Source organism: Salvelinus namaycush, chromosome 16, assembly GCF_016432855.1.
Source record: "Salvelinus namaycush isolate Seneca chromosome 16, SaNama_1.0, whole genome shotgun sequence".
NCBI lineage: Eukaryota > Metazoa > Chordata > Actinopteri > Salmoniformes > Salmonidae > Salvelinus > Salvelinus namaycush.
In genome coordinates, this window is record NC_052322.1 from 34,374,774 (window position 1) to 34,392,217 (window position 17,444).

The window sequence follows — 17,444 nt, forward strand, 5'->3', positions numbered from 1 at the left end:
ACAAACCAGCCACCTGGTCTGCGCATGCTGTGAGGACGTGGCTAGGGATGCCTTCTGGGCCGGCAGCCTTGCGAGGGTTAACCCGCTTAAATGTCCTACTCACGTCGGCCAGGGAGAAGGAGAGCCCACAGTCCTTGATAGCGGGCCGCGTCGGAGGCACTGTATTATCCTCAAAGCAAGTGAAGAAGGTATTCAGTCTGTCCGGAAGCAGGATGTCTGTGTCTGTGACGTGGCTGGTTTTCCTTTTATAATCCGTGATTGTCTGTAGACCCTGCCACATATGTCTCGTGTCTGAGCCGTTGAACTGGGCCTCAACTTTGTCCCTATACTGGCGTTTACCCTGCTTGATTGCTTTGCAGAGGGAATAACTACACTGTTTGTATTCTTCTATATTCCCAGTCTTCTTGCCCTGGTTAAATGTGGTGGTTCGCTTTCAGTTTTGTGTGAATGCTGCCGTACAGTATGATGGTGCCGACGAAGATGGCAGCATCGCGACTAGCTCTTATGCAACTCTGCAGTATTTTTTTGGTTCATGTACATTTTTTTTACCGTTATTAGCTCAGGAATTGTTTTGTCTCATTACATACAGCCAGGAAGAACTGTTGGATATTAGAGCGGCGGTAACTCACCAGAACTTCCAGCGTTACGACCAGGATTACGACTTCAGGCTGACCCAAAACAACGCTGGTGGAGAAGAGGTACTTGAGGTGGTTTTCTGGTCCAACTTAGGAAGCGTGCACGCCACCCACTGCTCACAAGTATTTTACTCGCTAATGTCCAATCTCTGGATAATAAAATTGATGAGCTCAAGACGAGAGTAGCTTTTCAGAGAGACACCAGGGATTGTAACATACTCTGCTTCACGGAAACATGGCTCTCTCGAGATACACTGTCTGACTCTGTAAAGCCAGTTGGGTTCTCAGTACATCCCACCGACAGGAACAAACATCTCTCCAGGAAGCAGAAGGGTGGAGGTATATGTTTTATGATTAACTACTTATGGTGTAACTGTGATAACATACAGGAACTCAAGTCCATCTGTTCACCCGACCTAGAATATCTCACAATCAAATGCCGACTGTACTATCTCCCGAGATAATTTTCATCATCAATAATAGCCACAGCGGTCTATGATCCTGCTCTGTCTGAATCCCCTGTCTCTGTTCTCAGTGGCTGAGTGGTAGGTAGTCCAAGCCATGTGGTGGTCGTGGCCCCTGCTCCCTGCCCTGGTACTCTTCTCTGTGCTGTCTGTGGTACGAGTACAGACTGCACCATGTCAGACCTGCCGCAAACTAACTGACAGCTTCATCAAGGTAGGAGTCTCTATCTCTGTCTCTCTCATTACCTCAGTCTGTTGATTAGTTTGTCGGTCATATTGGTATCTCTTTTGCTTATTGCTTATGTTTCGGTCAGTAGCTGCCATTTTACTCTCCTTTCTGTTCTGTTTCTGTCTTCACCTGGTGGTCTTTTATTAAAACACATTTTTTCAGGGCCTGGAGAAAACATCCAATAAAAACTTTGGAGGTGGGAACACTGCTTGGGAGGAGGAGAAGCTGGCTAAATATGCTCGCAGGTACTTATGGCCCCACTAGGCCTGTCACTAGAATCTCCACAAATATCCAGTCATAGGACCTGCAGTCTTTAAGACCTGCAGTCTAACATCTGCGTTTACATAGAGGAAAGCCCACGAGGCCTGCTAATCCCTGACAAGCCTTAGCATGTTGTTGAGTGGCCAATGCACCTTTATTGTGTTGCTATGAAGGCTTGTTACCTGATGCCTCTGACCTGAATTGGACTCCTCATGACTGAGCCAAGGCAATGCTGAACCAGTACAGTACTGACAAGACTAGGGCTCTACACCCCATATGTCCTTACACAATATGACAGCCTCTCAAAACTAGGCCACACTGTGTGTGTCTGAGTGTGAGAGTGAGCGAGCGTGTGTCGGAGATCCTCCTAGAGTGCATAATGGAGAATAGGAGGGTGTATTTGTTTTCTCTGTGCTCTGTTCTCTAGTGAAGTGTTCCACATTACTCACGTCTCCTCTCCTCCTGGTTCCTGGTTCTCAGTGAGACCAGGCTGCTGGAGATAGTGGAGGCAGCATGTGAGAAATCTGACTTTGACTGTAACAAACTGCTGGAGCAGTTAGAGGACCAAGTGGAGACATGGTGGTTCCACCGGTATGTGTGTCTGATCATGTAAATGTGGTATATGTATAATCAGTTTTGTCTTACTGTTTACACACCTGTGTATTATATTGTTATGTGTGTGTGTCCTTCCCCTCTCATCACTGACCTTGTGATTGTCTCTGTGTGTGTAGGCGGCAGGAGGCTCCAGATCTATTTGAGTGGCTGTGTATAGAGGAGCTCCGACTCTGCTGTCCCCCAGGACGCTTTGGCCCAGACTGCAAAGGTATTGAACACACACACACACACCCACAATAGTTCTCTCTCTGTTGTCACATTATTAACCCTGTGTGTTGTTGTGCTGCAGAGTGTCTGTCCGGTCCTGGAGGTGTGTGTGGTGGTCTGGGTCGCTGTGAGGGAGAGGGTACCCGTCTGGGAGATGGAGAGTGTGTGTGTGATCCGGGGTACTTTGGTCAGCTGTGTCAGAGCTGTGCAGATGGCTACTACAGAGAGAAGAGCTCCAATCACAGCACACCAGCCTGTGCAGGTACCCAGTCAGAAACAGTTTTGCCTGTCTGATCATGAATCAGACAGCCTGGCTTATTCTCAACCAATCTCATGTAGAAGTCTCACAGACCAATCATTTCTCCTCTGTGTGTGATGTCTGTAGCATGCTACCACTCCTGTAAAAAATGCTCAGGGCCAGAGGACTACAAATGTGTGGACTGCAAACCTGGGTGGATCCTCCATGACAACAAGTGTGTTGGTGAGTATTTGGCTTTTGTGTGTGTATTCGAGAGAGCATGTGTCTTCTGTTAGTTTTCTTACTTTGTATCTGTGTTTGTAATGGAGAAATTCAATTTCAGTTACAAGTAATTATTAACACAATGCTTTGTGACACTCATTTGTGTACAGGTTGATGGTCACTAGACTTGGTGTACAGGTTGATGGTCACTAGACTTGGTGTGCAGGTTGATGGTCACTAGACTTGGTGTGCAGGTTGATGGTCACTAGACTTGGTGTGCAGGTTGATGATCACTAGACTTGGTGTGCAGGTTGATGGTCACTAGACTTGGTGTACAGGTTGATGGTCACTAGACTTGGTGTACAGGTTGATGGTCACTAGACTTGGTGTGCAGGTTGATGGTCACTAGACTTGGTGTACAGGTTGATGGTCACTAGACTTGGTGTACAGGTTGATGGTCACTAGACTTGGTGTACAGGTTGATGGTCACTAGACTTGGTGTACAGGTTGATGGTCACTAGACTTGGTGTGCAGGTTGATGGTCACTAGACTTGGTGTACAGGTTGATGGTCACTAGACTTGGTGTACAGGTTGATGGTCACTAGACTTGGTGTGCAGGTTGATGGTCTCTAGACTTGGTGTGCAGGTTGATGGTCACTAGACTTGGTGTGCAGGTTGATGGTCACTAGACTTGGTGTGCAGGTTGATGGTCACTAGACTTGGTGTGCAGGTTGATGGTCACTAGACTTGGTGTGCAGGTTGATGGTCACTAGACTTGGTGTGCAGGTTGATGGTCACTAGACTTGGTGTACAGGTTGATGGTCACTAGACTTGGTGTACAGGTTGATGGTCACTAGACTTGGTGTGCAGGTTGATGGTCACTAGACTTGGTGTACAGGTTGATGGTCACTAGACTTGGTGTGCAGGTTGATGGTCACTAGACTTGGTGTGCAGGTTGATGGTCACTAGACTTGGTGTGCAGGTTGATGGTCACTAGACTTGGTGTGCAGGTTGATGGTCACTAGACTTGGTGTGCAGGTTGATGGTCACTAGACTTGGTGTGCAGGTTGATGGTCACTAGACTTGGTGTGCAGGTTGATGGTCACTAGACTTGGTGTGCAGGTTGATGGTCACTAGACTTGGTGTGCAGGTTGATGGTCACTAGACTTGGTGTGCAGGTTGATGGTCACTAGACTTGGTGTGCAGGTTGATGGTCACTAGACTTGGTGTGCAGGTTGATGGTCACTAGACTTGGTGTGCAGGTTGATGGTCACTAGACTTGGTGTGCAGGTTGATGGTCACTAGACTTGGTGTGCAGGTTGATGGTCACTAGACTTGGTGTGCAGGTTGATGGTCACTAGACTTGGTGTGCAGGTTGATGGTCACTAGACTTGGTGTGCAGGTTGATGGTCACTAGACTTGGTGTGCAGGTTGATGGTCACTAGACTTGGTGTGCAGGTTGATGGTCACTAGACTTGGTGTGCAGGTTGATGGTCACTAGACTTGGTGTGCAGGTTGATGGTCACTAGACTTGGTGTGCAGGTTGATGGTCACTAGACTTGGTGTGCAGGTTGATGGTCACTAGACTTGGTGTGCAGGTTGATGGTCACTAGACTTGGTGTGCAGGTTGATGGTCACTAGACTTGGTGTGCAGGTTGATGGTCACTAGACTTGGTGTGCAGGTTGATGGTCACTAGACTTGGTGTGCAGGTTGATGGTCACTAGACTTGGTGTGCAGGTTGATGGTCACTAGACTTGGTGTGCAGGTTGATGGTCACTAGACTTGGTGTGCAGGTTGATGGTCACTAGACTTGGTGTGCAGGTTGATGGTCACTAGACTTGGTGTGCAGGTTGATGGTCACTAGACTTGGTGTGCAGGTTGATGGTCACTAGACTTGGTGTGCAGGTTGATGGTCACTAGACTTGGTGTGCAGGTTGATGGTCACTAGACTTGGTGTGCAGGTTGATGGTCACTAGACTTGGTGTGCAGGTTGATGGTCACTAGACTTGGTGTGCAGGTTGATGGTCACTAGACTTGGTGTGCAGGTTGATGGTCACTAGACTTGGTGTGCAGGTTGATGGTCACTAGACTTGGTGTGCAGGTTGATGGTCACTAGACTTGGTGTGCAGGTTGATGGTCACTAGACTTGGTGTGCAGGTTGATGGTCACTAGACTTGGTGTGCAGGTTGATGGTCACTAGACTTGGTGTGCAGGTTGATGGTCACTAGACTTGGTGTGCAGGTTGATGGTCACTAGACTTGGTGTGCAGGTTGATGGTCACTAGACTTGGTGTGCAGGTTGATGGTCACTAGACTTGGTGTGCAGGTTGATGGTCACTAGACTTGGTGTGCAGGTTGATGGTCACTAGACTTGGTGTGCAGGTTGATGGTCACTAGACTTGGTGTGCAGGTTGATGGTCACTAGACTTGGTGTGCAGGTTGATGGTCACTAGACTTGGTGTGCAGGTTGATGGTCACTAGACTTGGTGTGCAGGTTGATGGTCACTAGACTTGGTGTGCAGGTTGATGGTCACTAGACTTGGTGTGCAGGTTGATGGTCACTAGACTTGGTGTGCAGGTTGATGGTCACTAGACTTGGTGTGCAGGTTGATGGTCACTAGACTTGGTACTAAATGTTATGGATTGTTCTCATATCTGGAGGTAAAAGGACCGAGGACACTGATTGTTGTTGGATTCTGTGATTCTGTGACACTGATTCAAGCCTGTTAGTGGGTGTTTTCAGAACATTGGTGCTGTGAGAATAGATTAGAATATAAGGGTCTGCTTAGAGAAGACAAGTTAGACATGGTCTCTTTCTGTGCTGGAGGTGTCTCCCTGTTGCAACTTGTATTAAACCAGATTGATTTTGATTGACTTCATCTGTGACTGCTCTTCTTTTTTTTCACCTTGAAAATCCCTACTACAGTGTTTAACTCCTGTTGTGCATGTTGTTTCTAGACACTGATGAGTGCGGCACAGAGCTGGCTCGATGTCTTTCCAACACATATTGCCACAACACAGATGGATCGTACGAGTGCAGAGGTACTGTAGGCTCTCCCTCTACTATCTGCTAGTAACAGAGTAATGATGGTTTGTGTTGTTGGTAAACCTGTGTTCTGACCCAGACCTCTGTTCTCTTTCCTCTGTGCCAGGCTGTGACCAGGCATGTGTGGGCTGTATGGGCAGTGGTCCTGCCCGCTGTAAGAAATGTGCTAGGGGATACAAGCTCAGAGGAGCCAAATGTCTTGGTGAGGGAACGCGGCTGTGTTTACATTTGTCTGTGTGGTTCTCTTTTACTGTCTATAGATGGTTTGGCCAATCAGATGAACCTTTTGTTAAAGTAGTCTGACTACTTACTTGTAGTGAACATCTGTCTCTGTCTTGGTATGGGTGTCACTCTGTCCATGTTCTCTCTCTCCCTCCTAGATGTGAATGAGTGTAGTGAGAGGGCGATAGCGTGTCCAGGGCTGAATGAGGCTTGTTTCAATGAAGAGGGCTCCTTCCGCTGTGAATGTGCTGACGGCTTCATCCGAAGGGACAGCATCTGTGTGGAGAACCAGCCTTACAGTAGGACGCGCGAGCACCCTTGATAGTTCTCTCTACTTGGCACACTCCTATATACACAGCACCTCTCTCTCTCTTTCTCTCTCTCTCTCTCTCCCCATCAGGTGGTCCAGAGAAGGGCCTGTTTGATGACATGACTGATGACGAGGTACTTGTCCTGCAGCAGATGTTCTTTGGCGTAGTCATCTGTGCCCTAGCAACGCTTGCCGCCAAGGGTGACATGGTCTTCACCGCCATTTTCATCGGGGGCGTGGCCGCCATGGCCGGATACTGGCTATCAGAGAAGGGTGATCGCATGCTGGACGGCTTCCTGAAGGGACGCTAGCCTGTCAGGAGCCAGGGATACGGGAAAGAGGAAGGAACTCATTGAATGCAAGCCGATGCGGGCGACAAAGACTGGGGGTGGGACGGCTACAGGAATGCTAGCCATTCAGGGATGTACTATACTACTTTGGGGTGGTAGGGGTTAGGGTGAGAGAAGAGGGGTCCTAAAGGAAGCCTTGAAAAGGCTTGGGATTATTGTGGGTCTTCTGGAATATGAACTTTCCAAATGTTAGAGGGAGGTGAATAAGAGAACATGGAGCTCAGAGGAAGGTCAAATCAGAGAGCTCAATGGCGGGAGTGAATATAGAAGAAGACCAGGTACTACTTGATCCAAAAACACTGAGAAACACTAAGGAGACTGGAGTGTCTGTCTGCACTGATATGGGAGACAAAACCCAACCCTCTTGCCTCAACTCTGGGGTAGGAAAGGGAAGGAGTGGGGGTAGGATAAGACCACTACTGATTGTTACCAAGTTATTATGCATTTGTATCTTCCACTGGGCAAAATTTTGCTCCAAAATTATATATGGTTCAAAACCAGGTCGCAGGTTCGAATTCTCAAGCCGACTAGGTGAAAAATCTGTCAATGTGCCCCCGAGCAAGGCTCTTAACCCTAATTGCTCCTGTAAATTGCTCTGGATAGGAGTGTTTGCTAATTGACTAAAATGTCAATGTTTGTCCATTTCCATTCATCACAAATCAAACTTCTTAGGCACCCCTTACCTCATCAGCATCTCCTGTTCATAATTTCACCTTTTACTGAGGAACAGAGGGTGTTCCCGTGGTGATGGGAGATGGTGGGTGAGATGGGATTGTCATTGGGGCTTTGCACTGAAGGCTGCTGCTATGGTGGACTTGTTAAGGAAAGAACTGATGTATCCTGTTGCGCCAGTTGAATTCCATCCAATGTTAAAACACTGTTTATTTATAATCCTGTTCATATTATGACTGTATTTATCTGTGTTTTTGCACAAACAGATTCTTGCTGTATGAATGCACGAGAAAAGGATCTGAGAAAGGCTATACTGTACTGTATGTATTATCCTATGATTGGCATGGAAGACTTTATAGAGCTGCTTGTTTCCCTCTAAACTGTACAACCAGGATACAAGGATAATCACTACTGCTTCACCAGCCCCTAAACCTACTGCCTGAGTATGTGAGAGTAAAATACTCTAGTCCTATTGAAGATGTCTCCCATTTCATTGTTTTGCAATAGGTCCTTTCTAAAAATAAAAAATGTTTTGTTTGTTTTTAGCAAAGACCTTTTATGATTTTTATTCTGCATCTGTTTGGTGTGTGTGTGTCTGTGATACATTGAGTTTGATCAGCACAAGGTAATATGGGGTACTGTACAATGAAATGCACAAGTGTATTTTATCAGAGGTGTCAACATTTTACAGTTGAAGCAACTAAATTATATCTGATCAATCATATCCCTCCACATTATTCCCCCATCATCCTCAGTAGCTACTAGATCTAGCACAATTGTTATTCAAATGATCCATCTTTTTTCATTTTCAACCTTCCAGATGTTGTTTTCAATAATATCCATTTTAACTGTTAATAATCATGTCCTTTGGTTAAATAACGTGTGTGTGTGTTAGGCCTACATTTCAACTGCAGTTCTTTGCATTATGATCATTATTAAAAAGGAAAAATTCTGAGTTTAGTGTTCTATTTTTAGCTTTCCAATAACCTCTCTTACCATTATTTTGACATGCTGTTGAAATAAATGTAATTTGAACTCATGCTGCTCATTGCTGAAGACCTTAATAAAATACTGCCGTTGCATGGAGACGATAGATTAAAGCCATTCAAGGAAACAGATACTGGAGAAACCCCCTAGAATGCTAGCTATGTAAGACACGCCGCTCCAGTTAATTGTGGTTGTGGCACAGCAGTTCTCTCTCCATCAGGATCTCCAGAGAGCGTGTCAATGTCCTGTCCCTCTAGCTATGCTCCATCAGCTGCGCACACACACACACGAAAGAGGAGTGTATATATATATAAGTACAAAATCTCACATTAGGAATAAGTGCGTGGGTGTGGGTGTGTGTATTACCCTCTTATTCTCATCTCTGTACTAACTCCTCTCTTCTGTGTTGTATCCTTTGCTCTCTCTGACTGGACAGAGCCAAGCGATCCACATCCCATAAAAACTCTGCCTTCTCTGCCTTACTGGCCAGCTGCAGCATCAGCCCCCTTCTCTTCTATTTGTCTCTTCAGCTGCTCACATACCTCCTTCCTGGAAAATAGAGAGACAGAGAGATACATAAACAATATGACAGAAGCTCAGCTAGGTATAGGAGGGAAAGGAATAATTCAGACGAGGATGCTTTTACCTGTACTCTCAGTGCAGGTTCTGTAGAATGGCTTCTGCCACACCTGGTGATACCTAACGAAGCCCCAGAGAAACATTTATTAATCAAATCAATTTTTATTTGTCACATGCGCCGAATACAACAGGTGTAGCCCTTACAGTGAAATGCTTACTTACAAGCCTTTAACCTACAATGCTTTAAGAAGTTTTTAAGAAAAAAAGTTAAATAGAAAATAAAAGTAACAAATAATTAAACAGCAGCAGTAAAATAACAATAGCGAGGCTATATACAGGGGGTACCGGTACAGAGTCAATGTGTGGGGGCACCGGTTAATCAAGGTAATTGAGGTAATATGTACATGTAGGTAGAGTTAAAGTGACTATGCATTGATAATAAACAGAGTAGCAGCAGTGTAAAAGAGGGGTCTGGGTAGCCCTTTGATTAGCTGTTCAGGAGTCTTATGGCTTGGGGGTAGAAGCTGTTAAGAAGCCTTTTGGGCCTAGACTTGGCTCTCCGGTACTGCTTGCCGTGCGGTAGCAGAGAGAACAGTCTATGACTAGGGTGGCTGGAGTCATTGACAATTTTTAGGGCCTTCCTCTGACACTGCCTGGTATAGAGGTCCTGGATGGCAGGAAGCTTGGCCCCAGTCATGTACTGGGCCGTACGCACTACCCTCTGTAGTGCCTTGCGGTTGAAGGCCGAGCAGTTGCCATACCAGGCAGTGATGCAACCGGTCAGGATGCTCTCGATGGTGCAGCTGTAGAACCTTTTTAGGATCTGAGGACCCATGCCAAAGCTTTTCAGTATCCTGAGGGGGAATAGGCTTTGTCGTGCCCTCTTCACGACTGCCTTAGTGTGTTTGGACCATGATAGTTTGTTGGTGATGTGGACACCAAGGCACTTGAAGCTCTCAACCTGCTCCACTGCAGCCTCGTCGATGAGAATGGGGGCGTGCTCGGTCCTCCTTTTCCTGTAGTCCACAATCATCTCCTTTGACTTGATCACGTTGAGGGAGAGGTTGTTGTCCTGGCACCACATGGCTAGGTCTCTGATCTCACCCCTATAATCTGTCTCATCGTTGTTGGTGATCAGGCCTACCACTGTTGTGTCATCGGCAAGCTTGATGATGGTGTTGGAGTTGTGCCTGGTCATGCAGTCATGAGTGAACAGGGCGTACAGGAACGGACTGAGCACGCACCTCTGAGGGGCCACCGTGTTGAGGATCAGCGTGGTGGATGTGTTGTTACCTACCCTTACCACCTGGGGGCGGCCTGTCCGGAAGTCCAGGATCCAGTTGCAGAGGGAGGTGTTTAGTCCCAGGGTCCTTAGCTTAGTGATGAGCTTTGAGGGCACTATGGTTTTGAACGCTGAGCTGTAGTCAATGAATAGCATTCTCACATAGGTGTTCCTTTTGCCCAGGTTAGAAAGGGCAGTGTTGAGTGCAATAGAGATTGTATCATCTGTGGATCTGTTGGGGCGGTATGGAAATTAGAGTAGGTCTAGGGTTTCTGGGATAATGGTGTTGATGTGAGCCATGACCAGCCTTTCAAAGCACTTCATGGCTACAGATGTGAGTGCTACGGGTCGGTAGTCATTTAGACAGGTTACTTTAGTGTTCTTGGGCACAGGGACTATGGTGGTCTGCTTGAAACATGTTGGTATTACAGACTCAGTCAGGGACAGGTTGAAAATGTCAGTGAAGACACTTGCCAGTTGGTCAGTGCATGCTCGGAGTACACGTCCTCGTAATCTGTCTGGCACTGCGGCCTTGTGAATGTTGACCTGTGTAAAGGTCTTACTCACATCGGCTACGGAGAGCGTGATTACATAGTGTTCCGGAACACCTGTTACTTGCCTCGAAGCGAGCGTAGAAGTAATTTAGCTCGTCTGGTAGACTCGTGTCAATGGGCAGCTCGCGGCTGTGCTTCCCTTTGTAGTCTGTAAAAGTTTACAAGCCCTGCCACATCCGACAAGTATTGGAGCCGGTGTAGTACAGCAGAAATGTGCCATTTTCATATCAGTTTCGGGCTTATGTTTTACTACTGGGCAAACTCTCCTGTAGTGCTCCTTTCTGTGCATGACTAGTGCCCTCTGGTGGTTGTGGTGATGCACATCAGGGGTCTCCAGGCAGACCGTCCGCCTACGGACCAGAGGGGTTACAGTCTGGGGACAAACTGCCGGCCAGATTGGAAGCTTTCACACAAAAGCAGACTAAAATAATTTAAACACTTGAATTTGCTGTATCTTGGAGTCAATTCACACCTGGCTGACTCTCAGTGCTGCAGAGGCAGGTCAGATGATGGGCAATGTCAGGGGAGTGACCATATGGTAGCGACTTTGTAGGACAGGTGTGCATCGAGGAATAGACACAGGTGTGGAATTCTGGCGAACAGCAGCTGTGGTGATGTTTAGAAACATAAATCAAATATGCACAGTACAAACACTGAACGTTCAAATAGTCAGACATGCACAGTACAAACACTGAACGTTCAAATAGTCAAACATGCACAGTACAAACACTGAACGTTCAAATAGTCAAACATGCACAGTACAAACACTGAACGTTCAAATAGTCAAACATGCACAGTACAAACACTGAACGTTCAAATAGTCAAACATGCACAGTACAAACACTGAACGTTCAAATAGTCAAACATGCACAGTACAAACACTGAACGTTCAAATAGTCAAACATGCACAGTACAAACACTGAACGTTCAAATAGTCAAACATGCACAGTACAAACACTGAACGTTCAAATAGTCAAACATGCACAGTACAAACACTGAACGTTCAAATAGTCAAACATGCACAGTACAAACACTAAAAGTTCAGTCAAACATGCACAGTTCAAACTGATAGTAAAACATTCATTCGAAACATCAAAGTTTCATTCCATAGACAGAGTTGTGCCTTGGGTTTCCCCAGCAGTGGAGTCCAGTCTTTGTGCGTTAACCACTTCTAAAGGGTCAGTCAACTTTCACACATAACAGAAGTACATTTTCATAACAGTAAAGTTGAATTAAACATGCAAACTACTTCCTTTAAAAAATATATAAAATATTTACTTTCAAGACTATGATAACTTGGGTTTAAATAGGAATAGTACAAACAAATGCACTCACCTGGGTCTGGCAACGGTTGCCTTGGGAATCAGGTTACTCGTGTACAGACCTGAGAAAAAGCTGGAGCCGAGCGTAGTTCACCGGTGTCCTATAGAAGAAAGTTTATTAGCATGTGAACTAGGGCTGGGTGAGCTACAGTCAGAGGATGGCTGTACAGAGCTAGATAGATGGAGAGTATTCAGTACCCCTAATAAAGGAACACATTCATCTCCACTAGAAAAAGGGGACACGGTTTATCAAAAGGGGCCAGGCTTTTTTCACTATACTCGACTTGAGTGGGTTGAGTCACTGACGTTATCTTCCGGTACGGACCCCTTGTGGGGTAAGTGTGTGTATCAGTGCTGTGTGTAAGTTGACTATGCAAACAATTTGGAATTTCCAACACATGGTTTCTTATAAAAACAAGAAGTGACGCAGTCAGTCTTTCCTCAACTCTTAGTCAAGAGAGACTAGCATGCATAGTTTTAATATTAACAGTCTGATTACAATGAAGGACAAGACATGCATCTCTGTGCTGGACCAGCTGCAACTTAACTAGGTCTTTCTTTGCAGCACTGGACCATATGACTGGACAAATATCAAGATAAGATAAAACGAGCCTGCAGGACTTGCTTTGTGGAGTGTGGTGTCTCTTTATTACAGACAGACCTCTCCCCATCTTTACAACCATTGAATCTATATGTTTTGACCATGACCGTTTATAATCTAAGGTAATATCAAGTGATTTAGTCCCCTTGTAACGGCTTTCTTCCATAGGTGAAGGAGAGGACCAAAGTGCAGCGCGGCTAGTGTTCAACATGTTTAATAAAAGAACAAGTGAAACACTACAAACAACATACAAAATAACAAATGTGCAAAACCGATACAGACCTATCTGGTGCAGAACACAAACACAGAGACAGGTAACAAACACCCACAAAATCCCAACACAAAACAAGCCTCCTATATATGATTCTCAATCAGGGACAACGATTACCATCTGCCTCTGATTGAGAACCATATTAGGCTGGACATAGAAACAGACAAACTAGACACACAACATAGAATTCCCACCCAGCTCACGTCCTGACCAACTAAACACATACAAAACAACAGAAAACAGGTCAGGAACGTGACAGAACCCCCCCCTCAAGGTGCGAACTCCGGGCGCACCCCTAAAACTCAAGGGGAGGGTCTGGGTGGGCATCTGTCCGCGGTGGCGGCTCCGGCGCAGGACGAGGACACCACTCCACCACTGTCTTTGTCCCCCTCCTTAGCGTCCTTTGAGTGGCGACCCTCGCCCACGACCTTGGCCTAAGAATCCTCCCCAAGGGCCCCACATGATTTAGGAGGTAGCTCAGGACAGAGAGGTAGCTCAGGACAGAGAGGTAGCTCAGGACAGAGAGGTAGCTCAGGACAGAGAGGTAACTCCGGACTAATGGCAGCTCCGGACTGAGTGGCAGCTCCGGACTGAGTGGCAGCTCCGGACTGAGTGGCAGCTCCGGACTGAGTGGCAGCTCCGGACTGAGTGGCAGCTCCGGACTGGGTGGCAGCTCCGGACTGAGTGGCAGCTCCGGACTGAGTGGCAGCTCCGGACTGGGTGGCAGCTCCGGACTGGGTGGCAGCTCCGGACTGAATGACTGCTCCGGACTGGAGGGCAGCTCATGACTGTAGGGCAGCTCATGACTGTAGGGCAGCTCATGACTGTAGGGCAGCTCATGACTGTAGGGCAGCTCATGACTGTAGGGCAGCTCTGGCAGCTCCTGACTGGCTGGCGGCTCTGGCAGCTCCTGACCGGCTGGCGTCTCTGGCAGCTCCTGACCGGCTGGCGTCTCTGGCAGCTCCTGACCGGCTGGCGTCTCTGGCAGCTCCTGACTGGCTGGCGTCTCTGGCAGCTCCTGACTGGCTGGCGTCTCTGGCAGCTCCTGACTGGCTGGCGTCTCTGGCAGCTCCTGACTGGCTGGCGTCTCTGGCAGCTCCTGACTGGCTGGCGTCTCTGGCAGCTCCTGACTGGCTGGCGTCTCTGGCAGCTCCTGACTGACGGACGGCTCTAGCGGCTCCTGACTGACGGACGGCTCTAATGGCTCGGGACAGACGGGCGGCTCTAATGGCTCGTGGCAGACGGATGACTCAGATGGCGCTGGGCAGACAGATGGCTCAGATGGCGCTAGGCAGACGGATGGCTCAGACGGCGCTGGGCAGACGGATGACTCAGACGGCGCTGGGCAGACGGATGGCTCAGACGGCGCTGGGCAGACGAGCAGTGCAGGCGGCGTTGGGCAGACGGGCAGTGCAGGCGGCGTTGGGCAGACGGGCAGTTCAGGCACCGCTGGGCAGACGGCAGACTCTGGCCGGCTGAGACGCACTATAGGCCTGATGCGTGGTGCCGGAACTGGAGGTACCGGGCTGAGGGCACGCACCTCAGGGCGAGTGCGGGGAGGAGGAACAGGGCTCTGGAGATGCACTGGAAGCCTGGTGCGTGGTGTAGGCACTGGTGGTACTGGGCTGGGGCGGGAAGGTGGCGCCGGATATACCGGACCGTGAAGGAGGACACGCGCTCTTGAGCACCGAGCCTCTCCAACCTTACCAGGTTGAATGGTCCCCGTAGCCCTGCCAGTGCAGCGAGGTGGAATAGCCCGCACTGGGCTATGCAGGCGAACCGGGGACACCACCTGTAAGGCTGGTGCCATGTACGCCGGCCCGAGGAGACGTACTGGAGGCCAGATATGTTGGGCCGGCTTCATGGCACCCGGCTCGATGCCCAACCTAGCCCTACCAGTGCGGCAAGGTGGAATAGCCCGCACTGGGCTAAGCACGCGTACTGGGGACACCGTGCGCTTTACCGCATAACACGGTGTCTGACCAGTACGACGCCCTCTCACTCCACGGTAAGCCCGGGGAGTTGGCTCAGGTATCCAACCCGGCTTCGCCACACTCCCCTTTAGCCCCCCCCCAAGAAATTTTTGGGTGAGCCTCTCGGGCTTCCAGCCTCTCTTACGTGCTGCCTCCTCAATCCACCGCTCCTGGGCTGTGGCTGCCTCCTTCTCCTCCCGAGAGCGGCGATTCTCTCCAACCTTTGCCCAGGGTCCTTTTCCGTTCATGATTTCCTCCCATGACCATTCCTCCTGGTACCGCTGCTGCTGTTGCTGCTGCCCGTTGCCACGCTGCTTGGTCCGGGTTTGGTGGGTGTTTCTGTAACGGCTTTCTTCCATAGGTGAAGGAGAGGACCAAAGTGCAGCGCGGCTAGTGTTCAACATGTTTAATAAAAGAACAAGTGAAACACTACAAACAACATACAAAATAACAAATGTGCAAAACCGATACAGACCTATCTGGTGCAGAACACAAACACAGAGACAGGTAACAAACACCCACAAAATCCCAACACAAAACAAGCCTCCTATATATGATTCTCAATCAGGGACAACGATTACCATCTGCCTCTGATTGAGAACCATATTAGGCTGGACATAGAAACAGACAAACTAGACACACAACATAGAATTCCCACCCAGCTCACGTCCTGACCAACTAAACACATACAAAACAACAGAAAACAGGTCAGGAACGTGACACCCCTCAACTTGTTCAACAGCCACAACATTAATTACCAGATTCAGCTGAGGTCTAGAACTTGATTTGTACCAAATACAATTATCTTAGTTTTACAGATGTTCAGAACCAGTTCATTATTGGCCACCCATTCCAAAACAGACTGGAACGCTTTGTTAAGGGTTTCAGTGACTTCATTAGCTGTGGTTGTTGATGCATATATGGCTGAATCATCAGCATACTACAGTACCAGTCAAATGTTTGGACACACCTACTAATTCAAGTTTTTCTTTATTTTTACTATTTTCTACATTGTAGAATAATAGTGAAGACATCAAAACTATGAAATAACACATATGGAATCATTTGAGATTCTTCAAATAGCCACCCTTTACCTTGATGACAGCTTTGCACACTCTTGGCATTCTCTCAACCAGCTTCAAGAGGAATGCTTTTCCAACAGTCTTGAAGGAGTTTCCACATATGCTGAGCACTTGTTTGCTGCTTTTCCTTCGCTCTGCGGTCCAACTCATCCCAAACCATCTAAATTGGGTTGAGGTCGGGTGATTGTGGAGGCCAGGTCATCTGATGCAGCACTCCATCACTCTCCTTCTTGGTCAAATAGCCCTTACACAGCCTGGAGGTGTGTTGGGTCATTGTCCTGTTGAAAAACAAATGATAGTCCCACTAAGCTCAAACCAGATGGGATGGCGTATCGCTGCAGAATGCTGTGGTAGCCAGGCTGGTTAAGTGTGCATTGGATTCTAAATAAGTCATAGACAGTGTCACCAGCAAAGCACCCCCACACCATCACACCTCCTCCTCCATCCTTCATGGTGGGAACCACACATGCATAGATCATCCGTTCACCTACCATGCGTCTCACAATGACACAGTGGTTGGAACCAAAAATCTCAAATTTGGACTCATCAGACCAAAGGACAGATTTCCACTGGTCTAATGTACATTGCTCGTGTTTCTTGGATCCAAGCAAGTCTCTTCTTCTTATTGGTGTCTTTTAGTAGTGGTTTCAGCAATTCGACCATGGCTTCTGTGAATCATTTATTTGGGCTGCAATTTCGAGGCTGGTAACTCTAATGAACTTATCCTCTGCAGCAGAGGTAACTCTGGGTCTTCTTTCTAGTGGTTGGAGCATTGGGTCAGTAACCAAAATGTTGCTGGATTGAATCCCCGAGCTGACAAGGCAAAAATCTGTCATTCTGCCCCTGAGCAAGGCAGTTAAACGACTGTTCCCCAGGCGCCAAAGACGTGGATGTCGATTAAGGCAGCCTCCCGCACCTCTCTGATTCAGAGGGGTTGGGTTAAATGCAGAAGACACATTTCAGTTGAAGGCATTCAGTTGTACAACTGACTAGGTATCCCCTTTCCCTTTCCTGTGGGGGTTTCATCATAGCGCTTGATGGTTTTTGCGACCACACTTGTTTTGCGACTGCAAATTTCAGTATTGTCTGATCTTTATGTCTTAAAGTATTGATGGAATGTCATTTCTCTTTGCTAATTTGAGCTGTTCTTGCCATAATATGGACTTGGTGTTTTACCACCCCTACCTTTTCACAACACAACTGATTGGCTAAAATGCATTAAGAAGGAAAGAAATTCCACAAAGGAACTTTTGACAAGGCACACCTGTTAATTGAAAAGCATTCCAGGTGACTACCTCATGAAGCTGGTTGAGAGAATACCA

The 17,444-nt window shown here is 47.6% G+C and overlaps 1 protein-coding gene across 1 annotated transcript; it reads left to right on the forward strand.

Moving 5' to 3' along the window:
* Nucleotides 1-1,160: 1,160 nt before the first annotated feature.
* Nucleotides 1,161-8,504, forward strand: LOC120060771 (protein disulfide isomerase Creld1-like). The gene is made up of 10 exons (XM_039010191.1): nt 1,161-1,313; nt 1,491-1,573; nt 2,070-2,180; nt 2,321-2,412; nt 2,494-2,673; nt 2,797-2,892; nt 5,830-5,913; nt 6,024-6,119; nt 6,298-6,438; nt 6,540-8,504. The coding sequence occupies exons 1-10, from the start codon at nt 1,197-1,199 to the stop codon at nt 6,758-6,760; spliced, it is 1,221 nt and encodes a 406-aa protein (XP_038866119.1). The 5' UTR covers nt 1,161-1,196; the 3' UTR covers nt 6,761-8,504.
* Nucleotides 8,505-17,444: the final 8,940 nt, after the last annotated feature.